Source organism: Cheilinus undulatus, linkage group 12 (genome assembly GCF_018320785.1).
Source record: "Cheilinus undulatus linkage group 12, ASM1832078v1, whole genome shotgun sequence".
In the NCBI taxonomy this organism is placed as follows: domain Eukaryota; kingdom Metazoa; phylum Chordata; class Actinopteri; order Labriformes; family Labridae; genus Cheilinus; species Cheilinus undulatus.
Genome location: NC_054876.1, coordinates 16,639,374 through 16,666,463, shown reverse-complemented (window position 1 = coordinate 16,666,463; position 27,090 = coordinate 16,639,374). Strand labels below are relative to the sequence as shown.

At 37.8% G+C, this 27,090-nt stretch overlaps 1 protein-coding gene across 3 annotated transcripts in view; it reads right to left on the bottom strand.

Annotated features, from left to right (window-relative positions):
• The window catches only part of specc1 (sperm antigen with calponin homology and coiled-coil domains 1), a 150,236-nt gene that overhangs the window by 7,220 nt on the left and 115,926 nt on the right, over positions 1–27,090 (bottom strand). For all 3 annotated transcript variants that reach the window (XM_041801084.1, XM_041801085.1, XM_041801086.1), the window contains 2 exons: positions 8,886–9,002; positions 1,034–1,093 (listed from right to left, as the gene is read on the bottom strand). In XM_041801084.1, coding sequence (XP_041657018.1) covers positions 1,034–1,093; positions 8,886–9,002 — 177 coding nt within the window. The remainder of the gene's footprint in view (positions 1–1,033; positions 1,094–8,885; positions 9,003–27,090) is intronic.

Below are 27,090 nucleotides of genomic sequence, written 5' to 3'. Positions count from 1 at the left end.
GGCAAGAAGTTGAAAGTTTTGGACTGGCCAAGTCAATCTCCAGACTTAAACTCCATAGAGCATGCATTTTACCTGCTAAAGAGGAGACTGAAGGGAGTAATTCCCCAAAACAACAACTGAAAGAGGCATCTGACTGAAAAGCATCACAAAATAAGAGTGCCAAATTTTGGCACCTAAAAACGTGGTGTTCAATTTATTTATTTCAATGAGAAAAACCTTTTTAATGTTTAAGTGTCACTATTATTGATAGTATTTCATCAATCATGCATATTAACAACCAGGGATGTATTGTTATAGCAGGTCTCTAGGACCATTTTTAGTCATATGCTATAATCACATACTTTTGCAGAATCTCTGTCATCACAACCAGCCAATTATATTGTATTTAACTACTCCCATCCTGTTAATAATCTAGAAATGCAATATTTTTATTTGTTAGGAACGCAGTTGATTTCCAAAGATGTTAAGAATAGTTAGTAATAATATTACATATTCATTTACCTTTTAAAGTAAAATTTTATAGCATTGCAACAGGAGAGAAGAAACAGCCTGCCTTTTAAGACTGAGTAAAAAAATTAACTTACAGTTTTTACCATCCAGGCTAGCTGCTGATGACAGAGCTCACAGGAGATAAATATTAACGTGCTGTGTTTTCTTCTTGGGGGAAACCATGGAGGGAATTTCTCAGAAAGTTGCTCATTAAGTCTAAAAATTTCAGTAGAGTAGCTCGTTGTTACTTCCCCATTCCTGAGCAGAGCTGCTGATGTTTTCAGGATCCAACTCATCTAATCAAAGTCCAATTATATCTGAATTATTTATGTTAGTTTTTTTTCTCTTGAAGCACAGCTTCAGGGAATCGAATAAATCCAACTCAAAAAAGTGCTTAATAAGAAGGGAAACTACTCTCATGAATGGTTTGGGTACTAAAACGTCCAAAAACAGGCAAATCATAGTGTGCTGTTTAAAACGTCTAAAAGAAGAGAGTCTCTCTGTGTTTTCTTAATGTATGTGCATGTGTGGCAGCTCAACTCACCAGGGAGGGTTTGATGCCAACGCTCTCAGCTGCCTGAAAAGCCAGGGTCAGATTGTGGACCTAAAGAAAAACAAAGCGTTTGGGTGGTGATACAAAAACTTCAAAGACAAATTTAAAACATTTGGAGGACTTAGCTTATTTGTTTGAGCATGTGAGTGTATTATATGTTCTTTTATGTTTATTTGTAAAGTGTAAATCTATACTGAACTGAATCTCTAATTAAAATCCATGCAGAGTTAGCTGAATTCCCCTTATATAGAGTTTCTTAAAGTCATTATCTCCACAGAAAGGAAGCGATAAGTCAAATATTAAGTGTGAAATTCTCACTGTTCCTGTAAGTGAGTGCTGCTGATAAAAAACAGAACTCTTCACCATTCTTTCTTTGACCTTCCCCAGTCACTCTCAACCATGAGTTCAGGTCCATCTGTATTTTGATTTGAGAATACAGGTCATTGAGGTGCTCATCATGACTCTAACAAGCATCTGAGCTTGAATCAATTCTTATTACGCATCAGCAGAGCTGGGTTAGGGAATTAATAGATCATTGACTCTTCATGATTAGTTACACAGCAACAGCTTTTGACTGAGTAGCTTCAGCTAAAAATTACACTGAAAATCATCCTTAAATCAGTATCTTTGAGCACCAGCTGCATCAATGCATCTGTCAAGTATACAAACAAAGACAATATTTCTCATAATTCCTTACTGCAATGATTCTTTCATGTGGGAGAACCTGAGGTATCTCCCTGTACCACAGAGTGGCAGCCTCTTGTATCCATGTTGAAACTATGCCACAAAGAATTAAGGCAGTTCTTAAGACAAAAGGGGTCCAACCCAGTACTAGCAAGGTGTACCTAATAAAGTGGCCAGTGAGTGTATGAAACAGTTTATGTGGTGTGCCAGGTTATGTTACACCACCCAAGCTGAGAGAGTGCAACACTGAATAGAAGGAAGAAATAAATGTGTGATACCTTTTCTGTTAAGAGATTTCTCTATAGCATTGTACATGGCTGAGTCTGGAGGAGGTAAGCTCTTTGATCTGATAAAATCTGTTTTAAGGACTTTGTGCCAGTATTTCCAAACTCATTTTGGCTTATACTGATATTGATACCTACACATCTCTGTTTTTATTGAAATTAATACCAGAACTGCCCTGCACTGGAACTGACCTGCTACACTAGTTGTGACAGTCTATTACGTTTTTGGAGACATTTAACAAAACATCTGATTTAAAAATAATGACATATGCTTTTTTGAAATAAAGACATCTAGCAATAAGTAACTAAAAAGTATTTTTTGAGAACATGTACATTATGTAAAATGTATTTTTAAAGGTCAAACCAACAGACTGAGCTCTGTAGGGTACAAAATAAAATGTAAACCTTTTCATGGAGCTTTAACTTACAACTAAAATTAATTCTCCGAATTAAACTTCACAGCAGAGAGGTTTGTTTCACATCCTTTTTATTATTTCAATTCTTTTTTTTATTGTGAAAAATAACAAGACAGACAAGTGATATTCAAGTACTACACGAGGGAAAGTGAGAGATAAAGAGGAGGAGGACAAGAAAAATAAATTAACAAAATGTATACATATCAATATATGTTAGTGAATATTAAAGATATTGAAATATAATAATTAAAAATGTATATTAAATAATAATAATAGTACAAAGAAAAAAATACAAGGGACACATACAGTAGTTGAGACAACCCTAACAAACTACTCAAAAAAAAAAAACCCACAAAAAAACACAAAAATCACATTCTTCTTAAGTGTCAGAAAATTAAACTAGCTGTAGTTTAGAGCTAAAACTTCAGTCCTAAGCTAAAGTTAAAGGAATGAGGTTGAAAAAAACAATCTCCAAACTTCAGCAAAGTTTGACTGAGATTGATTAATACCTCCCCATGAAAGTTTAAACATTATCATACATTTATTTGTTCTGTCAAATATCAGCTGTAAATGTTTGCAAAAAAATGTAAACATATTGGCTGATGTCAATATCAAGATTCAGACAACTTTATTAACCCGAGCAGGGCACTTCAGTTGCGTACATGTCACTGGAAACAGGTTTGGTGTGAGGAGCATGACACTAACAATTACAAACCACAACAACTCTAAATGAATAATGAATAAATAGCTACAGGTGTTTATAGGACCTGGTTTCTAATTGCTGCTGTCAGTATTAAGCAGCCCAGTGGCCGAGGGAAAAGAAGAATTTGAATAAGGGAGGTGGGGGGTTAACGCAGCCCCTACAGCATTCTAGACAGCTCAGGGAAAAGGATGTGGACTAACTGACTAATAACCCCTTTTACTTTCTGGACCACATGTTCCTTCTGAAGTGAGTTCAGACTTTAAGCTGAACTCCAATGATCCTGGAGCAAACTTAAAAGATGTAATAAAAATTGTTTTTGTCTTTCACTGACAGCCCGCTGAACCAACAAATGAAAGAAAATGTTATAAGACTTTCAATGAAAGATGATAAAAAGTAAATAAAATGGTCTCAGGGACATCAGAAGAGTTCAGCTTTGCATCAAGTGAATTCCCTGCTGTGCATGTTTCACTATCGATTAATATTATCATGACAATTAATTGATATTAAATATCTTAACAAAAATGCAAAGATGATGGATAGGCCAGATTACATCGTTTTATATTGTTTAATGCTATTGAAAATTGTATCATGCATAAACTGTAGTTTAAAGCCCAATATATGACCTACTTTGGCCACATACACCATATGGACAAAAGTATTTGGACACCTAACCAGTACACCAACAGTGACTGTAATGACAGTTTTCAAATAAATGTACTGTAACACTGAGTTGCCTTCTCCTTTTACATCTACTACAGCCTCCACTCTTCTTGGAAGATTTTGAACAGGATTTTGAAGGATTTTGTGCCCATTCTGCAGAACATTTATGAGGTCAAGCACTGATGTTGGATGAGACGTCCTGGCTCTCAATCTCTGTTCCAGTTCATCCCAAAGGTGCTTGATGGTGTTGAGGTCAAGGCTCTGTATGGGCCAGTTAAGTTCTTCCACATCAAACTCTTCAAACCATGTCTTTATAGTCCTTGCTTTGGGCACAGTCATCCGCCTTCCCCAAACTGTTGCCACAAAGTTGGAATCAAAGCTTTGTCCAAAATGTCTTGGTATGCTGAAGACTCGCCCATCCAACAGCCAAACAGTGAAGTGTGATTCGTCACTCCACAGAACACATTTCCACTGTTCCACAGTCCAGTGTTGTAGTGCTTTCCACCACTCCATCTGACGCTTGACATTGAACTTGGTGATGTGAGGCTGGCATGCAGCTGCTCAGCCATGGAAACCCATTCCATGAAGTTCCTGCTGTAGTTTTTGTGCTTACATTAATGCCAGTAGAAGTCTGGACCGCTTCAGCTATGGAATCAGCAAAGCACCTGCAACTTTAGCACACCATGGGCCTTAGCAGTGGTTGACCCTGCTCTGTGATTTTATGTTGTAATCCACTCTATGGCTGATTTGCTGTCATTTCTAAACACCTTCACTTTCTAATAGTATCACCTACAGTGAACTGTGGAATATTAAGCAGGGATGTAATTTCCCAAACTGTCTTATTGCAAAGGTGGCATCCACAGCTGAGCTATTCAGAATGACCCATCACAACTGTTTGCAAATGGAGACTGCCTGGCTAGTAATTGATTTTATACACCTGTGGCAGAAGATCCGATCTGATTGAAACACCTGAATTCAGTGATTAACAGGTGCAGCCAAATACTTTTGTCCATAAAGTGCATATTGATAATAAAACTCTGTGCAGCACATTAGTGCCATGCTCTGTGTGTTGTTTTTTTCATCAAGCACTAACCTATAAATGGTATAACCAGAGAAAAAAACATACTTTTACAATGTTTTCTTCATTTTCTGAAGGTGTGGTACTCTTTACTGTGGAATGTAAGCAAACTTACACAGTTGCTGTCTTAAAAACATCTCTGATAAAGGGCGAAGGAGGGCAGTAATGAGATAATGGGATAGGCAGATTGTACTGGGAAGAGGTTGGGTGTTTGGGCCTCGGGGAAAGTCACTCAGCAAGACTTATTTAGCCAACACGGGTCTATTGAATTATTCAGAGTGATGGGCTGTGCAATGTCTCTGTCAGCAGCTCAGGGTTACACATTTACACGGACACGACTGCAAACACACGTCTCATCTGTCAGGTAGGATGTGTCAGCCCTGGTCAGGGGTGTTTTGTTTAAATATACAAGGCTGAAAGACCCGCAGCACCAGAGAGGAACCGTATTGTTACTGTATATACCACCTGCATGCTCACACTACATAACTATCAACACTTAAATATACAGTCCATGCTGCCCTTCATACAAGATCGTTTACAGCCATAATTCATCTTTAGGCTGTCGTTAAATGCTGCGTCAACAATGCAGCAGACCTAGTAAATGTATTTAACTCCTTACAGGAAGTCAGTAATGTGCACCTTAATGGTGGAAAACATGACTTCTGGAAAATGGCTTCAAAGCATTACAGGGATTTTTATTTTCCTCTTGGCAAACATGCATCTTTTAGTGCAACACAAAGTAAGCAGAGCATTCTTAATAGTTTACAGGTTCACATTCTCCACAAATAAGTCATTATGACTTTATGTGCAGCTTACTCTGGAGACATAATTCTGCAGGACTTATAAAGGGCAACAAGAGGCTGAACATTCAGCATTTACTGCAGGTCCAAATCATAAAAGAGCCAGACTTTCTCCAGTCCAGTTCTCATGCGACAAATTTACACAGGCTCAGCTAGTAATGTACAGTACATAGAGAGCTAGTCTGTGATCCTAATATCATGAGGAACAGCCAGGCTGGCTGTTTTCAAAGTTATGATAATGTTTGATGAATATAGCCATGGCTCACAGCATGGAGGTAAAATAATACAATTTGTTTCACAGAAATCAGCATCTCTGTCAGAAGGCTCAGTTTGAAAGAGCTGAACTGCTGTATTAGTCTAAATTACACTGGACTTTTAAATATATGTTAATATGTTAGTACTAATGAAATCACACTAAATACAATTTCTCAAAGCCAACCAAAACATCAAGATAATCTGGTTGGAGATTGAATTTCTCTTTTGTGATATAAACACCTCAATCAGACCCAAAATGATCCAGGTCTCCTGCACATACTCCACAGTCTTCACAAAAAGCTTTAACCCAGAAGTTGCATTGTTGTAGGAATGCACACAGTTAAACGGTAAAATTGTTAAATTCCTTTATCAAATTAGACGGTGCAAGATTTACAAGCCGGTTCAACTAATTACCTTTAATTTTTTATAAACATAGTCTTGAAATCCCAGTCTATCAGGCTCTTTTAAACTGTAATCAATCTCCCGCCACTAGAAGCCGCTGTAGCTCCTCTTCGCCCACCTACATTGTTTACTACGTCTTTTGAAATGAGAACGCCATTCAAAAATCCTGCCTTCTATAAGGTATATTTACTAAACTCCCTGTTTATTTTTCATGGACGAATTATACAAAATGAGGGAGAAAATCTGGTAAAGGTGGCCCTCCTGGTTCATGCATCAAGGGATCCCAGAATGCCTTGCAAGTAGCTAGCAGTACGAATCGGGAAGGCCACTTATTACAGCATTTATCCTGGTGAATATAAACCCATTTTTTTGCAAGTGAGTCCCATAAAAACTGTCCTTTTTTAGAGTTATATTACTGAAATAAACCAGGGTAAGGTCTCTGTGAAATTTACCAGTTACAGATAAATCAAGACTCACCACAAACATATGAACAGGAGACACTTCAGGGGATTTATCCCCTTAAAGCCTGTTGTACCATATTTGATACATACCTTTATGATACCTCTATCTAATCAAAATGATCAATAAATTACGAAAAAAAACTTCTGAATACAATCTGATAAATAATAAAAATGCCCTTAAGTGGATTATCAGTTATCAAAAACACCTAATGTATCAAATGAGATCCAAAAAATATATATATGTTAAATTTTATGGAAATTTGGATTTTTTTTATTTCTGTAGAAAGTTAAATAACAATTTCAGTCCCCCCAAAATTAGAATTTTCTGGCTATAATTTGTGTTTTCTGGCTGTAATGGGTTAATGATCCAGGAGCTGCCAGTGTTTATTTTGTAAATATCTGAAAGGATGAACTCTGCTTGGCGTTAGATATGAACACAAGTTGCTCTATGATTGTAGATGATAAATGGTCTTGGGCTTGTCTTGCCCTTTTCCAGTCTTCTTACTTATCAGAGTATTTTTCCTCTGCATGTCCAACTAACCTGTTCACACCATTTCACTGCATGTTTACATCCCGATGGTGAAGGCTGCTATGTAAAGTGGCCATCAGTATCAGCTAATCTCAATCCTACACATCCATATACATTTATAAACCACTGACGCTGCAGTGGGATTAATTTGTAGTTATGTATCTTGCCCACATCGACATCTGATTACAGAAGAGTGGATCAAACCCATGATTGGAAAGATAAAATGAGTGAACACAAATTGCAGCTTTTACATTATGATGCTCATTTATCAAGGGAGAAAAGCCATCTACACCTACCTGGCTCAAATGATTACACACTTTTTGGAAAGCTGAGCTCGATTTCACTGCTACACCTAGACCCGAATACTGCCAGATCTGTTGAATCAAGAAATCACTGAAAAACATTACTAAGGATTTGGGACTCAAGCATACCATGGTGAGAACCATTGTCCACAAATGGAGAAAACTTGGAACAGTGCAAAGCCTTTCCAGGAGTGGCCCGCCTACCAAAATTACTACAAGAGTGCATCAAGGACTCATCCACAAGAACCCAGAACAACACCTAAAGATCTGCAGACCTCATTTGACTCAGTTAAGGTCAGTGTTCATGATTCAACAGGAAATGGACTGGGCAAAAATGACAGTTCCAAGGCCAAAACCACTGCTGACCAAAAAGAACACAAAAGCTCATCTCACAGTTGACAATATCATCTTGATGATCCCCAAGACTTTCGGGGAGACAAAAGTTATATTTATGGGTAGGTCCCGATACATCTGGCATAAAACTAACCCAGCAATTCATGAAAGAACATCATACATGTCAAACATGGTGGTGCCAAGGTGATGGCCTGGAGCTTATTTGCTGCTGGATGACTTGTTAAAATTGATGGAGCCATGAATTCTGATCTCTACCAGAAAATCTTGAAGGAGAATGACAGGTCATCAGATCATGGCCTCAAGCTCAAGCATACTTGGGTAACGCAGCAGGACGATGATCCAAAACACAACACACTGGTGGCCCATAAGTCTGGACTTAAATCTGCCTGGGATGCTTTGGAATTACCTTAAACAGGCCATTCATGCTTGAAAACCCTCTAATGTGTCTAAATTACAAAAAAATCTGCAAAGAAGAGTGGGCCAAAAGTCCTCCCCAGCGATGTAAATGAATCATGGCCAGCTCTGGCAAGCCCTTGCTTGCAGTTGTTGCCACCAAGAAATGCACAACCAGTTATCAGGTTTAGGGAACAATTACTTTGTCACTTAGGGCCAGGTAGGTTTGGATGGCATTTTCAATGAATAAATGAAATTGTCATTAAAAACTGCATTTTGTATTAACTCAGGTTATCTTTGCCGTAAATCAAAATTTGTTTGACGATCTGAAGCATTTTAGTGACCAATATGCAAAAAAATAAGTCAGGAAAGGGGCACATACTTTTGCACAGCACTGTAAGTGCTTTTTTTAGATGCACAACTTTATGGAAACTTTCCTAGCTAATATTATTCAGATCAGATGCTGATGTGAGACTAGTCCTTGCATGTATGTGTTTTTGTGTGATTTCCTGCAGTTTTTACCTTATCTTGACTAATGAGTTCCTGGTATGGGATGTGGGCTGGAAGATAGGTATGCAGGAGGGCACAAAAAGCCAAGCCGTCGCTCCAGCTGCTGCTGAAATTGGTCACATCGATATTCTGCAGATAAAAAGGAGGCCAAGGGTGAAAAGCAGATTTCAGTCACAGAAAGCCCAAAGTCAATAAAACATGATGATAATGAGTTTAAAGTACCCACGAGTTCAGTGGGAGAGCTAATGGCCCACTGACAACATGCATAAACCATGAATAAAAGCCATTAAGTCACAGAATCACAGGAAACTGGATGTCAATTAAAATGTAATTCTATTATATGTTGGTCTATGTCTTTCAGAGTCCATTAATACCCGCTTGTGCTTCCTTTGCTGGATACAGGAAAACTTCTTCTTAGATCCCACCAAAGCCTCTGAGGCTTCTCTGATCTCTCCTCTGGGTGCAGAACGTGCTTCATTGCACGTCCAGTTTGTTGTGTTTCACAGAGCATCGTCACCTCACACACTGCACACACCGCATTCACAGTGTGATAAGAGGGGACAGCTCGGAAGAAAGACTTCCTCTGGACTATTGTTTGGTGTTACAGGCTCCCTGTAGGATAGATAAGTTATTTCCGGTGTCGTCCTCTTTTAGCCCTCTTGTGAGTTTTGAGGACTGAGCTCAAAGCTCTCCAGGGTCAAATATCTCTCCATAGATCTCCAAGGAGACACCAGACATAAGTCGATTCACATAAGAATCCAGGCAATGTCACAGGACTTTGTTAAAGGCTGATGGAGCAAGCAGGATTTACGTCAGCCTTGAGATCATGATAAAGATTTGTACTTACAGATCCACCACTTCTATTCTCTGGAAGAAATAAGACTCTGATTTAGCTGAACCTGAAGAATAACAAAGATACTAACTGAGGCTTATGACTCAAAAAGCACTGAAGAGTCACGGACAAAAGCTTTGGCTTGATAAGTTATTTAAACAAGTTATGTCTGAAGACATTGAGAGAATGAGGCAAACATAAAATACTAGAAATATACCAGAAAACATGGCCTCAAATTCAGAAAAATCTATTCACATCCAAGAAATCTCTATTTTTTAGATTAAAATAGTAACCAAATACACATGAGTCAGATGCCCCTGAGCTGTATTCTTAGACACAAGTGAGATACAGAGAAAGACACCAGACCAAACTTATCAGAAAGTCAAATGTTCTCAGAGTTTTTGTTGAAGGAAGTGTGAAGCTGTTTCAGCAAAATGTGCATGATGAATTTCTGATAACTTACTGCCTAACTTATGCGTGTATGCATGCACTGTGCCCATGCCTGGGCCAACATCTATTTTTTTCAACTTCTACTGAAATCAGCAATCTCTTTTTCGAGTAATCTGACCAAGACTGGCAGTGAAAAAGCTGTTAAATTAACAAAAACACTCAGACTCATACAGTCATAAGCACACAAATAATAAAACATCAGCTAAAACAGTTGCATACAGAAAGTTTGGATCAAGACTTTTCATTAGGGATTTTCAAACAGTCAGGGTCCCTAAGCTTTGCAATTTAAATTTAGTTTGCAGATTGTTCAAAGCAAAAGGTGCAGAAAGCATGAAAGCCTTTTCCCAATCTCACTTCTGACTTTGGGAACTAGAAATTGCAAAACATGAAATTAATGAAGGTTGTATTCCAGATTTAAAAGAGATTAAAAGAGAAGAAAGGAAGTCCAGACTCCTGCCAAGAACAAATTTAGAAATGTGCAAGATGATGTACATTTACCACAGTCCATTTGGCCTAAGAATGTGAGGTGCAATGGGGAGTAAGAAACCCAGGCTCATGTAATAATTCTCAGTGAAACATGAACAGGTGGACTCTACTGGCCTCTTTTTGTCAGAAAATGAGAAACAAGACTTTTGTCTGTAGTAAAAATAATAAGACAAACCCTCAACCTATGGTGACTGAATGTGCTCCCTGATAAACAAGTTTACACAAAAAAGCCAAAGTATTTTAAGAATAAAAGTATCAAATACATTTTTTAATATGTGATATTTCTAAATTGTTAAGAAAACTATTGTTATAGTAATTTTTCTAATCTAAATTAAAACCTCTAACTGATTTTAAAAGTGAATTTTTATGCTATGAAACAAGCATTTTGTCATACAAGATTATTGCTTTAAAAATCTTATATAACAGAATTTACAATTTTAACTTTTTTACTTGTGTTGTTCCAGGACACATACAAAAGAGGAAATGTACCATCTCAAATGGACCTTGTAGGTGATTTTCACAATAATAACGTTAGTTATTATGATGTAAACTAAGCTTGAGGAGCACTTGAGTGGCTAGTTAGTGCAACCCATGCTCAGTGCCTGTGGTCCTAAAAGCAGTGGTCTGGGATGAAATCCAACCTGTAGCTCCTTTCCCAATTTCTGACTATCTACTGTCCTGTTAACCTGACATGCTTGATTGACTAGTTCATTCATACATATGTACTACATGGATATATTTCACATTCATCCAGGTAACCTATCAAAAGAATCTCAGAAGGTGATGAATGTTCTGTCTGTCACTTCTATTATGGGCCAATCAGTGCGACAAGACAAAACTAGAAAAGCACTTGGAGAGCGCAGACCTCCGCCATTAGCCCTATCTCCCAATAGTACAGAATTCTTAAAAAAATTCCCAGATCCAGATGGTGATCCAGATCACTCCAAAAATCTAATCAGTTCTTCCTTATGCCATTTCTGACATTTCCTGAAAATTTCATCAAAATCCATCCACAACTTTTTGAGTTATGTTGATAACAAACTAACAAACAAACAAACTAACAAATGAACAAACCCACCTGATCACATAACCTCCTTGGCGGAGCTAATAAGGTATTGGGCTGGCACAGTTCTGGTAGTAATCTGAGCTGGACAGACAGGCGCTGACGTAGTTTATGAATGGTGGAGCTTGTTGGTGGATAAAACTCATGCGGAGGCCTGTTGGGAGAAGAGCGAAAACATCCTTTTCCATCATGAAAAGCCTCCAGTGCTGCTCTTTGCTCTTTTTAAAATGAAGAAATGTGGTCCGGTTCTGATAAAACTGACACTTTACTAAGGTTACATCCAAGCTAAATACTATACTGGTGGCAGCCATTGATACCGGCCTCTAGTGCAACTACAACCCGCTGTAGCTACAGCCTGTTCTCCTCAAATGACACCGATTGGTCCAGTCCATTCTTAGACCTAGCACAATCGTTTCAGGTTGGAGCTTTGCAAGATGAATCTCCCTCATGAAAGACATGGAATATGGACAATCCATCTGCTTTTCATGGTTCAAGCACATGTTTGATGCATGTCTTCTCCCATTCTCTCTCCCTGTGTTTCCAGTCTTTCTATAGCTGTCCCATCCAGTAACCCCCCCACCCCCCACACCCCCACCTTCCAAAAAAAATTATTAGAAAACCTCAAAATAAATCTTCATGTATTCTTTTTAATTAGTCATATCATGATAGTACGCTGTAATGTACTTAAAATTATTCTTCCACAAACAGGAAACTGAGTGTGCTTCATGGTGCAACAAAAACAGCTTCTGTACTTCAACACCGCAAGGGAAGTGAAATTAAAAAGATGCAGTATATAATTTTTTACATCCTGGATTAAACAATAACACTTTATTGATTGTGTTGGTTTACATGATGTTTTATTTTAAATTCTTTCTCACATGATCATACAGCTCATATTTGGAGCTGATTAGTTTTGACTCTCCACATGAGTTTGTTCTGTTACTTGTATGGCAAAAATCAGAGAGGCATCATTTACATGAAATATCTTTGGGTACATCTTTGTGTCTGCACACACAGCATTAGCTCTAGTGAGATGCTGGAGATTAGACATGCAGCCGTGTGTCTGTGTACCGCTGCTGTCTCTAGTCTTGGCCCGAGGACCAGAACTCTGCTTGTTTTCAATCTATAAATCTATATAATCCATACAACAAGAGACAGAACCATATACATGAAGGTAAATGTAATTTACTAAGTGATAGGACAGAGAAACAGCAGATCTCTGGGTCCTGAAAACAAGAACTCAAATACAAAGCTTATATCACTGCAGTAATTTACCACCTGAACTCTAAAGAACCGCTATCAAGTTAGTTACTTTTGAAGGCTTTAACTAATTTGGCAGAATGAATGTCTCAGCTTTAAAGAAGATATTAAACCTTTTTTGGCTGACCGCTGAGGTCAGCACTACATATGACTCTGTCCGTATACTGACTGACTGACTGACTGAGTAGCTGAGTGACGCTAATTTATAAGCCCTAGAATACAGAGTTGCATTTGCTTGGACTGAATGCTGTCACTAATGGCTGCCTCCACTGTGTTAACTAGAGCCATATATACAGAGTTGCGCTATGGGCGGGGTTTAGGGGGTCTGAAAGCCCTCTAATGGCTGCCTCCACTGCTGTAAATACCTCAGATATAGCTTTAGCCTCTGTTTCACCTGAACTGGGCCACATTTCTGTATGTCAAAGAATAAAACAACCATATAAGCTTTTCATGTTGGGAAAGATGTTTTCACTCCTCTGCTGACCTGCTGTGGCCTGACTTTGTGATAGTTGAGGGGAAAAGGGTAACTTCTTGTGTCAATGCTTCTGTGCAACAGCTGCTCGTCTAGCGATTAGCTCTGACTAAGTCACAGCAGCACTTAGTCAAAACTGTACATTTCTCTACCAAAACAAGTGGAGACATCAACACTAAAGGCTTTCTGTAACAGGAAGGGTGTTTTTGCTCTTCTGCCAACCCGCTTCAGTGTGACTGTGTGATAGTTAAAGGGGGAAAGGGTTACTTGTTATGCTTGTATACAACGGCTGCTAGCCAAATGTTAGTTCGGCCTTAGCCAGCCCAACACATTTCTTCATCACAGTTAGCACTGGGAGCAACACAGAAAGCTTTCTGTGACAGAAAAAAGCAGGGGGCTTTCGCATGATTATGTGATAGTTACAGGGAAAGGGTTAGTTGTTGTATACAGCTAAGGCTGTTGTGTCCCAGCTAATGACTCCAGCAGGTCTAGCATTAGCTGGGACTGAGCCGCAGCAGCGCTTCTGTCTGAACCAGATGTCGTGTCTCATCCAAACAAGCGCAGAGAGCAACACTGAAAGCTTTCTGTGACAGAAAAAAATGTTCTCGCTATACTCCTGGTCTGTTTCAGCATGGCTTTCTGATCATGACTGTGGGCTTGTCCGTATTATCCGCTGTTAGCTGTTAGCTTGGACGTCTTAGTAAGAACTCTGCAGTTTACTCCAACCTGGACCGCTGTTCTTGTTAGAACCAGAGCAGAGAGCCACACCGACAGCTTGTCTTGTACAGAGAATATATTTTGTGATTTGAGACTTGTGCACAATCTTTGGTTTTCAATTTTTTCTATCATGAGCTCCTGTCCCACTGTCACTCTTTCTCCTATCTTCCTTTTCTCTTTGACCATTCGTGTGTCTTTCACGCAGCAGCGTCGGCTGCTTTCCTCTCATCCTCGTCTGCTTTCATGCTGAGTGACACACACAAACACAACGCTCACACACACCTACACTGAAATGCATGCTAACATGTTGGTAGTGTAGACTTTAGGCTTCTATCTGTTGAGGGCAAAAGTTTCAGAATACTGGAGGATAAACAGCAGAACTTTCTCCTCTTAAAGCTCCTCTCTGACCACGGAGATATTCCGTAGATATTCCTTTCATACTATATGTTTATAGTAGGGAACAAATAAATGTTAAAATCTCTGCTTTTGCGTTGTTAAGAGAACGCTATACTTAAATGTTTAGCACGTCATATGATAAATGAGCTGTTTAAAGATAATTAATGGATATAAAAAAGGATAGGAACACTAAAGTAGAAATTCAGCTTAATTTTACACAAATAAAGACCCTTACACATGTTTGAGGAGAATAAGAAATGTTCATGAAACCTGCTGCAGTTTTTATCTTATTGTAGAATAAACCATTCATTAACAATTAATGTTTTATTGTTAATATAAAATCCCTACCATTAAAGACTTATATCTGACAAAAAACATTTAATCTCCAGTGACACTGTCTGTTTCTATCACTGAAGAAAGATACATCTCTGTAATATTTCATATGTACACAGAGAAGAGCTTTATTAAGAGTAGACACAGAGAGAGAGAGGAAAGCATGTAGCTATGTACATTTAAGAAGCCACAATAACTTTGGCTCACAAAAACTAACAATAATGACACAATCCCTCTGCCAGTCAGGCATTTCAACAGGCATCCCAGATAGTTGCGGTCACCATATACTAAGTTTTTACCTAGTCTTGTTATATTGAAATTTGGCTGCAGTGCCAGAACAACACAACTCAATCACAAGCTGATAATGTGTCTCCTAACTGTAAGGGTTGTGCAATGGCATCATGGTGTTCTAATCTTTAGTTTCATTGTTTTTCTTTCCTCTTATCTAAGTTGCTTTCACACAGATCTTATGCAGCTCATGTTTGTGGTTTACATTGGCATGCATGTCTCTGTTTATGTGTCGATAGCTGATTATTTCTATTGTTTATTTAATCTTCACTTCTGTGGCCTGTTGCACCAGCTATGTAAAAGCTATGTCTTAAGTCATGGAATAATGTCTGCACTACGTTGAAACTAGTTAAGGTGAATGTTAAGTTGTATTATATCCGGTTGAACCCTAGAAACATTAGGTTCATCTTAACTAGAAGAGTGAAATGTCCATACTAACTTAAATATTACCCTTTTTGATAGCCAGTGTAGTATAACAACAGTAGAGTTATGAAACTGTCAATAGCATAAGATAATTTAACGCTATTTTATTGGTAGATAATTGAAATCACCTCCTTTTGGAAACAAAACTGGGAGTCACATGAAAGTCATTATGCATTTTCCAGGGATGTTAACCAACATGGAGAAAGGACTACTGAAAACAAACAGCCACTAAAACCCTCTGCTCTTCATCATCCATTCCCTTTATCCCACCTTTCAAAACAATATACCATGACAATAGTCACAGAGGACTTTACCCCCTGTAGGAGGTAGTTGTTTTAAATTGTACTTTAAGCCTTCATGGAACTCTGTTAGATGGTGCAACCCCCTAAATGTAAGTAAAGCATAAATTCAGTTGTACGATTGTCCTGACTTTCAAACTAGGCTACATTCAAATGCACAAAGTTTAAAATTTTGCAATCGGGGGCTCTCAATAAGAACAATAACACAATATGATGAGTACAGAGCAGCGCTAACCAGCTCACTGTTCACTCTTGAGAGAAAGATGCCGCAGATCCGGGCGGTGCTGAGCAGTGCTGGTTTCAATGATGATGTATGATGGGGGGCTCCATCATACAAAGGTGAGTTTGAGCGGTTGAACTCACAAATTATGACCTATACTATTGTGTTTTATTGTACCATAGAGTATCCTATTTTATTATTCCGTATCGTATCATGTTGTATTGCACTGTAAAGAGGGCTGTCAGTCTGGTTTTATCTGTTTAAATATCATATTTTGTTACAGACTGTAATGATATTACAGCATACTAAAAATTGTACATCATGATGCTTATCTTAAATTGGTAGAATCAAAATATCCCTTGCAGCTAGTGTTAATTTTGGCAGAATTTTTTAATTTAGTTTTAGTTAAAAATATCTTTTAGTTTTAGTTAACGAAATTTCCCAACATTTTAGTCGACAAAATCTACAGTAAATTTAGTCAACTAAAATATGGAGTATAAAGGGTAAGGCGTTTTTTTACATCATGATAAATGAAAAATCTATTAACCCTTTACTGAATGCTAGTAAAGTTTGAATGTATAAATTAACAGACACAAATTTAACTTTCATGTCAAATCCAATCACCTTTATTTAGGCTACCTGGCAGAGCATCTCACTAATAATACCAGAATTCACAACAAACAGTAAACCTGCTCTCCATGAATATATCATGGAAACTGTGATTGGATATATGCCTAACTTACCCCTACTTTCTACATGACGAAATTAGGTCTGATTGGAGGAAGTCTCTGTCAAACATTTTTGTAACGTTTTTATTTGCTGACGAAAGTGTCAGTTAATTTTGTTTTAGTTTTTGTCCATGTGCACTTGTTTTTATTAGTTACCGTCTTGTTTTCGTCAGGGGAAAAAAGGCTGTTGACGTAAACTATGACGAAAATAATTAGTCAACAAAATTAACACTGCTTGCAGCATGCCTTCTTCTAACTATAATTCCTCTGTTTTTTGTTAAATCCTAGATAGAATAGCCAAAGAAGTGAAGCCAGTACTTGTTTTCCATTGTGAGTCATCAGGGAAAGCCGACAAGCATTTGTGATCACAATGGGATCTGAAGAAGTAGCTGCTTCATCTCAATGAAGCCAAACAGGATGTAAAGCCCCAGACTTAGGCTTTGATCAGGCTGACCATTATTTCTCACTGAAAACAATCAACTGTGAGTGATTAGAAACCACAGAATCAATCACATTAATTCATGACTAAATGGAAAATGGCCATTATTAGATTGTCAGCATTTCAATACTTCGAATAACTGTACATACTTCTTGACACTTTGTAATACCATGTGCTTTAAAATGATAAAATCTCTGTTATTGTAATAATAGTTCATTTTAAAAGTGCAGAAGCGTTATAAAAACCTAATATAATTCACAATTAAGATGCATAGGAAATGATCAATTCATCAAACTCTGCAGAAAATCTAATGCAACCTGTTAAATAACTGTTGATAAAGTATTTATTATCAAACTCCAAAGATAGAGATCTCTTGTAGATAACATTTACACAACCTAAATTCATCCATTGACATTGAAAAGAGGCTAAACATGTCATTGCTCTGTGTCACAGATAGTTTGTTCTGTATCAGTCACTGCCTGCCCATATGTCTGCAGGGCAGACCTGTGCAGTCATGTCAGCTCACATTCCTGTCATAACTCCCCCCTCTCTCTTAGCCGGCTCAGCAGCAGACATAGTAGGAGTGTGTATGTGGGGGATTTATCTGCACACACAACAGGAGTGATAAAGGGTTAATTGGACCCTGAGTCTCTGACAACCAAGTGAGACAATAACAAAAAAAAAAATGATAAGAGAGGTTACTGAGGACGTCTTGTGTAAGCATGGCTGATCTAAGGAGAATCCATGTTCTTATCCAGGCTAAGACAGGTAGGTATGTTCCAGTTCAGGGTGGGCGTTCAAGAGAAAGGGGGCTCGGGAATTTGCTTTGAAAAAAAAAAAAAGGAGGGAGAGCCCTGAATGCAAAAACAGCAGTGGACAACAACAGCTCTCTGGGAGCCGGCTCAGAAAAGCAAACACAGCATCAAGCGACAGGAAGCGTCTCGCTCGGCACAAAAGGCAAAGCCGTCGCATTTTAGTGCTCAGAGAAAGAGAGAGAAGCAGGGGCTTGTTCAGAGAGAGAGAGAGAGGAGTGAAGTGAGAGAAAACATGAGGTTGATCTGTTTGTGTTTGCTTTTGTTTGCCTCTAAGTGGGAAGAAGATAAGATCTATGATAGCATCATAGTTAGTTTATGAGTGAAAATGAGAGTGGAAATTTTCATATGTGCACGTAAACAGATACACATTCATCACACATAAACCCATAAAAGACAGGAGGAACCACATGCTACAACACCTGTTGTAAACCTTAACCCCTAGTGCCCTATTTGACCAGTTTTTGTCATTTGATTTTCATTTTCTGCACTTAGTTTAGCTGTGATCAATCCACAACTTACATATTACGGATACTGTTTGGATTTCTTAACGTATTGTAATGATAATACAACCATAATAATGGAATACTATACTGTAATGAAAACACGCATGACCCCCTTTTGCTGAAAAATGTCAGACTGTTTTCCACTAAAATAATACTTTTTTCAAATCTCCCTATAAGGTCAATGAAGCTGATTCTCAGTTCTATATCGTAATGGCTGACATCACTTAGAAAAGAAGTTTAATAAAGTAGTGCAGGGTTTCAATGTCTTGCTTCGAAGGAGAGTTTGTCTCAGTAAAAGTGAAAAATTCTGATAAAAATCTATTCAACCAAAAGGGCTTTTGGAAAGTTCTGGACTTTTTTTTAATCTGACGTTGGACCAAAAGGAAGAAAAAGAACATATATGTACTCCAAAATGTATTATGTGGCTTATATTCATCTTTAAACAACAAAGTGTTTTAACTAGAGCTGTAAAGATTTATCTAGTTAATCACGATTATTAAGATACGAAATAAATGCCCTAATTTTTTAAAAATTCATTTTGGGCTTTTTGTGCCTTTACTTGAAAGAGGAGGACAGAGGATAGAGCAGGGAGAGACATGCAGGACAGGGCCACAGACCGGATTCAAACCCGTGCTGCTTGCATACATGGGGCGAGCCTCAACCGTTACGCTGTCTGTGCCCCAAAAATGCACAAATTTTTAAGTGAGATTACCTGCATGCTTTATTGTCCCTTTCAGCACATTTTGGTTAAGCCATTGCAGCATCTCCCTTCAGTCACAGTGATGTAAAATAATTTCACCACTGCTCCCTAATGTCTTGTTTCATTTTAAAATCTCACAGACAGCTCAGTAGACAAGTCAAAAGTCATCTGCACATTGTGCTATCACATGTTTACCCTTTTATGGTCCCCTATTTTCCTTTTCAATCCATAACAAGTGGTTAACATGTTAAAATCTGCCATCTGCCAAGAAAAGCAGATCTGTATCCAAACAGGGAGTCAGTTACAATTACTTTAAAGGGGACATATCGTGCAAAAATCCCTTTGATGGCCTTTTCTAACAAAAATATGTACCCCTGGCCTGTCCACAGTCCCATCAAGTACTAGAACACCCTCCCCACCCCATGATGTCATGTGGAGAGTCAGCACTGCCCCCAGCTTTTGTTGGCTCTCCATGCTTGGAAGAAAGTTTTGCCCTCCAACTGAGAGGAGGATCAGGAGAGCCACATCCATTAAGTCACATCCATTTCCTGAGAGAGGCGGAGTCAGAAAGCTCAGTAAGATTTAAAGCCACAGACACAGAAACAGCTCGTTCTGAGCAGGGCTGAAACAGAGGGGTTTTTAGACATTAAAAAAATCCAATACTGGAGTGTTTTTTCAGCAACAAACTTCACGGGTACGGGACCTCTGAGACCAATATTAACTTGTTTTAAAAGGGTAAAATATTTCTCCTTTAAGACAGTAAAAAATTTTTTTAAAAATGGTACAAAAAGAGTATGAATACAAAATATTGGAGTTTCAAGCTGCAATAAACAACATGAATTCTGGTTATCTATGGATGCTTAACAAAAAGAGCAGGCTGAGACTGTACTGGTTGTTAGAAAGTAGAGCAGCCCAATATAAAGCCACTTTTAGTAAGAAATTAATGGAAGAAAAAAACTTCATTACAACAAACAGAAACCTGGAGCAAAATCCAGACTATAAGTGTTACAGCCATGTGTCACAAATGTATAGGCTAAAAAAAGTGAGATAGAGGAATAAGCTTTAAGATAAAAATAAGAACTTATGATCACTGCTGTCTGTTTTTTGTTTGTTGTAATTTAATTAATCAATTACATTTTAGATCTAAAAGCATGTTCAGCAACATAAAGTAAATGTTTGCTCTTTGCGTCCTAAAATGGATGCTGCTGGACTGTTTCAAGTGCATGGAGCAAAGTCTCTTTGATCTGATGCTTTAATTACACTTAACACCAAAAAATCAGTGTTAATAAGTTAATGCTGGTATTGCATTATTAAGTCTTATTTAAGTTCAAGGGTTTAGAAACAGCAAAGAACAACACAGCATGTGTCGAGCCCCCTAGAGGGATGAAGGATAACCAAGCCTGAAACACTCACATGCACACAGTTTACTAAAAAGTAGTGCAGTCGATTGATTATAAAAATTAATCAAGTTAATCTCATCACTATGCTGTGATTAATCATGATTAATCACAGGATTTCTTTAGTTGTAGTAATTTTTATATTTTTAAACGTTCTTATTATCAAGTGTTTATTTTCATTATTTTAACTAAGTACAGCCCTTCGAAAGCGCTTTTTACTAAAAAACAAATTATTATTATTATCATTATTATTATCTATAAATTAACATTTAAAATACTACCATTTACTTGTATTTCTGGTTAAGATAAATTAGTACATGTATGGTGTTTAACTGAAGAAATATTAAACAAACTAGAGTTTCAAACTTATTTGTGGTTTGTAAATCAGAGTGTAATTCACAGAGCAATAATATTTATAAACTGCCAACGAGCCCGGCAGACAAACACATCAGGTAGAAAATAACTTCTGCTGTAAAGTGAATGATCAGGTGTGCTGTTACCCCGAGGTAGCTGAAGCTGCTGACTGATGTCCAGTGATCTCTTGCCAGTGTAATAAATGTAGCTCCAGCCAGCTTCTCCACTTTAGTTGCCTTTTTAGCTGTCATACAGTTCACGGATTCTTGTGACAGTAGTTCTCGTAGGTGTTCTGTGGTACGGGTTATCTGAAGCGACCCAGATGTCTTGAAGCCCCTTGTCGTCAACGATGTTGATGGTATGCAGTCTCTGACCACCCATTAGTGATTGCATTAGTTAGTTTAGATGTTGTTGTTTTCGGGACAAATCCAGGTCTGCTGGACTGTGACAGTGTATCTAGGCATTAAGGTTCGATCCTGTGGTGTTGTTGACGCTGTTAGTGTCTTTGCTAGCATTAGAAAAGATGCGTTTTGCCTGGAGGTGGTACTTCAGACTCATACTTCGGAGTAAAGACAGTTCATCACTGCAGTATGTACACAACTTTTGTGTCATCCAGACTTCCATTAGGCAGCTTTTTAAATCGAAATTTGCCGTGAAGCAGACCTGGATCTGTCTCCTCACTCATCACTGCATTTGACCCGCCTTTAACCTTTTCACCCCAGGGACATAAACATTTGCACAGGATGACTACGGGAGGAAGTTGTGGTCTAACTTAGTAATATGATTAAATTGCATTATCATTTTTTAGCACGTTAAGCTTTCCAGATTAATCATGAGCGTTAACGTGTTAATATTAACAGGCCTACTAAAAAGTAATCAGTCTAAAGGCAGAAAGCTGGAGACATCAGGCTTGAGAGATGTCTGATTGATGAGCTAGTCTGAGGATACTTTCTGTCCCAGCAGCTCTCCGCCTTACCTCATGTCCACTAAATAAAAAGGGTGACAAGAAGACAAAAGGCTAAAAATGATAAGCCAGTAAGAAACAAAAACAACAATAAAAGAGGGCAAAGAAGATCAGAGGAGCAGTAGACCACAGAAAAAGGTAAATAAAAAGAAGCCCTGAAATGGCAGGACAAAGGGAAAGACAGAAAGGAGAGAGTGAGGGAGAAAGTCCTAATGGACCTTGCAATGAATCATAGTCATGAGCAATGACAGGCTGAAAGCTCAGGAAGGCTGGCGGGACCCAAGAGATAAAGACAGGGCAACGAGGAAGGTCAGGGAGCTGGCAGAGCTGAGGAGTGACGCTCTCCAAAGATCCGGTCCGTCTCTAACAGTATATACATTTAATGGATTTACACTGCAGGACAGGGATGGGACAGGAGGGTGGAGAGGACAATGTGTGTCACTGAGGGCACAAAGTCAGCTGTACTCCCTTATGTCAGATCTGCCTTTGATTGAAAATGCTCACCTATCTGATTATAACATTAGGGGTCAAACGTAATAATATTTAGATTATGTAAGAGATTAGCTGCACCATAAAGTGTTATAGGTGTGGTTCTATCCATTCAAATCTATCCAGGTTAAATCTTTTATCATGAACTATGATCTGATTCAAAGTCATTGTTTAAACAGCTAAACTCATAATATAATATATTATAATACTTAGAATTGCAGTGCAGTTTTCTTATTTTTATAATGAATGAATGAATGTCACATAGCATTTAATGTTCATGCAATGAAGTTACTCAAGCATGACTTTGTGATCAAATCTTTGTAATTTAAGTATTTATTCAGTGTTTCAGTACTGCTCAATCCATGGAACATTTCAAATCCTTGCTCAAGACTCACCATGTTTGCACTGGAATTTTACACAACTTGACCTTGACATTTTGATAATTCATAACCTTCCTGTTTATTGTTTTTATGGTGGTTTTCATTGTGCTTTTATTGTTTAATGTGTTGATATTTTCTAATATACTATTTTGAGTCTGTAAAGAACTTTGGATGTTAAATTAGATCATCTTTTACTTTTTTGTCTGGCTTAAGTCAGTCATTTGTTTTTGTCTGTTCGAGCCATAGTTATTAAGGTGTTGCTTTTGTGGGACTGTTGGTAGGGATGAACTCTTAAATGTGTTTCTCTCTGCCTTATTTAGATTTCAATGGAGTATTTGAACGGACACTGTTTCATTATATTTCCCCCTGAAGAGTAGCTGTGGTCATGTTCCTAATGGGGATACATAAATAATTAAACAATGCCACTACTTCGATGAATGCACATGTCTGTGTGGCTGAATTTAATGAATGGTTTAAGAGAGTCACTGTAAATTTTGTTCTACAATGTGCAACACAATAAGGAATTTTTTTTCTCCAATTTAAAAAGAAAAAGCCAGCCTTTATAAGAGCTTTACTGTTTATCTTATTTTCATGTCTTATGACAACTTTTTGGCCTGTAAATCTCTAGTCATTTGTGCTCAGAGGTGGTTTTATTTGTGTTACTCTAAGGAGCTTTAGATAGGTCTATTCTTTACCTCAGCTGCAGTTCAGTACTTTGACCAACATACTAAATAAAGAGGATTTTAGTGATTAATAACAGTAAGTACATTTTACTTTCAACTGCAGCCAAGCGCATATGTTTTAGGCATGCAGAGTGCTCAATATGCTACATCCAGGGAGGAGGAGGGGGGGCAGCCAGAATAAAGCTCGAGATATGCCAACACATTTGTCCCTCAGCAGCCAAGGTCATGCACGATGGTTTTTCTTTTGTCTGGTCAGGACCAAACATTTCAAATGAAAGCTTATCAAGATGGATCCACCTGACGACAGACATGAAATCTGGCCAATCCATCTGCTCTGCAAGATAACAAAACACATCAAATGAAATGGCTGTTACATTTGCAGGGAATTATGTATTTATCATATGTTTGTGGGAAATGTACTATGTTTGTAAGATTATTACATTTAAAGTGACATAACTGTGTGACGTTTGTTGATGGTTTAATGCAAAAACAATCATATTGGCAGGTGTTACAGCCCCTGGTAGCAGACTTTTATAATCTAAGATCAGACACTAATGATGACTTTTATTACTGCTGATCCTTTATTCTAGCTAACAGTAATATTCATTCCTCTGTGAACTCCCATAATCTTCCCTTCTGTGATGTCTGACCTTTATTCCACACTCACACAGGGGTCTGTGCCTTTCATTTCATTGGCTTTGTGCATCTGTGTTTGTGCATGAGTGTGTGTATGAGATTGTGTTTCCCAGACGAGGCCGGATGAGCTGTGCTCTGTCAGACCCAGCTGAGCCCAACGTCCAGAGCCTTTGCTCATTGTTCCCACCCTGAACAAACAGCGCATTTATTTTTGTTTGGCTTCTAAGGTTAATTGAGGGAAAAAAAAAGTTTTAAAATTGTCCAGAGCTGCTCTAAATTTAGACATCAAAGTGCATCATAAATAAACAGCAGGCTAGTTTTAGTTTTCTTACAGGCCAGTTCTCCACTGCTTTGCAAAGTTGGTCAAAATTAGATGTCAGCTGTGTGACTCAAAGTTTAAGAGCCCCCATTTCAGAAGGAATTCATATGCATTGTTCAGTAACTAAATGGGTAATTGCAAGGTAAGAGTTGTTATACTGTACCAGGCAGAGTTTGGGTGAAAGTTTGTAAGCTCTCTTAGAACAGAAAGTTAAAAAAAAAAGGACAGAATAAATGGAAACAGCATGGAAATGATCTTTTCCATTTTGTCTTCAAGAAACCCTGTGAGGATAATTAAAGGTACTAATGCTGACCTTTTGAAAAGCCACAATTTGCAAAGCAAAGTTTTAACAGAAGAAAAGGTCAGCGGTGGCCGACCTGAGACAGTGCTGAAGTTTGATGTGTTGAGTCACTGGTCTAATAATTTAAACTTGCACAGATCTTTACTTACTTTGTTATTTTCCTCAAGAAAAACTGCTGTGATTTTTAATAAAAGTGGCAGAGCTCCTGTCACTGATCATGCCTTTGACAAAAAACTTCTTGTCCTGTTGCTGCATGTGTGTGTTAGAGAATTGGGATTCACTGAAAACTCCTCTAGTAGTGCTCTGCAATTTGCTTCCATCTCACTTGGCAAAGAAGGTCTTGGGTAGACCACCTATGATAGACTGTGAGCAGATAATTCTTCAGAACGGCCTGTGAAAGTGTGAGAGCTAATGCTTGACTGCAGAGCTGATTGGATAGACTGGATTAACCTCCCCAGTACTCTGCCATGGTATGGTGCCTTTGGAGGGTGAAACAGGGCCGTCCATATGTGGGAACAAAGGAAGACGTTTTCTGGGTCCTAGCAGAATGAGGCGGCCCATAGAGATAAATAACAAAAAAAAAAAAAGTCCATCTAAAATCTAAGCAATGCCAACCAAATCTTGAAGAAAACATTAGTATTCAGCTTTACCTAATCAAAGCAACAATAAATTATTGGTGCAGGATAAAAAAAAACTAAAATTCTTCATTTCCCCACTTCCTTAACAGTGGTAGGAACATTGGGAACACTTTAGGTTAATTCTCACCATTAATTAGCTGCTTATTAGAATGCTAATTAGTAGCATACTAACTGTGTATTAGTCTTAATAAGAGCTTATTAGTATCTTATTCTACAAGACCATAATCTATGGCTAATAGGCTGCTAACTAAGAGTTTTTCTTATCATTGTGTATTAACAGGTTATAGATTATTTTAGATAATTTGTTTCACATCATTTATGATCTTCATATGCTTTGCTTAGTATGGCCTTTATAAGGTAGTACTACATAAATAGTTCTTCTCCCACACTGAAAAAGTATGATCTATTCTCGTGAAACAAGGCATAAAAATTTACATTGTTAGTAATATCCAAATAACTCCCAATTAAACCTTTGTAACTGAGAATACTGTATGCACCCTAATGTGTGTCTTCTTCATCATTAATTCACTAGTAAAATTTCCATATGCTGATGTTGCCCTCTCTTTAAACTTCACAACTCAACAAAGCACAAAACGAATGCAACTGATGGAGCATATTGTGGTGGAATTTTGTAGTTTAATGACAGATTTTATAGTTCCCTGCAAGACAGATGGGTAACACTTTCTATGAAACCTACCTCTATAACTCATTATAACACACTATAAGTATACTTATAAGGCTATAAGCACTCTATTTATAATCCCTCATAACCCTAATCATAACAATAAAATGCCAGTGTCTATAATGACTTATAAACATACCTAAAATGAGTTAGAGTGTGTACATAGTTATAAATATATGTACAAATTCTGAATGTTTTATAAAAAACATTTTCATTCACTATGAGGCATTTTATAAGACTTCTAGGGTTGGAAGTTAACGCATCATATTTGCTGGCCACTTGTAATTGCAAAGATTAACGTGCAATAAATCTATTTTTCTTATAACGCATCATGGTCAGTCTTATTTTATAAGCGCTATTATTAGCATGCTACTAATTATCATGCTAATAAATGGTGAGAATTACACTCTAATGATGAGGAAGACCTCAGTTTAGTTTGGGGAGCATATTCAGACTTACAAAATGTATAATTAGGAGTTATTTGGACATTATGTTTATAATGTTTATAACCATAGCATATTGAGATCATTGTAAATGTAAAACAAATTCTTAATTTTCTATCAATATGCAGTAATAAGGAGGTTATTATTATTAATCTCCTGGTTAACAGCCACTGTACTAAGTTCTATTTAAAGACTAATGAGCAGTTGGTATGCTACTAACTAGCATGCTAATAAGCGGCTATTTAATGGTGAGAATTTCACCCTAAACATAAGCAGGGTTGATACAGGAATCCTAGAGTTGAATTTCCTACCTTTTCCTACCTTTTTTACTACCTCTACAATATCTTTTACTACCAACACACAGTACTTGTGCTCGTAGCTGAGCTTGTGTTTGTAGCTGCACTGCTCTGTGTCACACCAAAAAACGAAATAGGGAGCTGCTCCCCCCATGCGAATCCCCTGCTGGTGAATGAAGGATTCTCTGTGTGATTTGATTGCTGTAACACC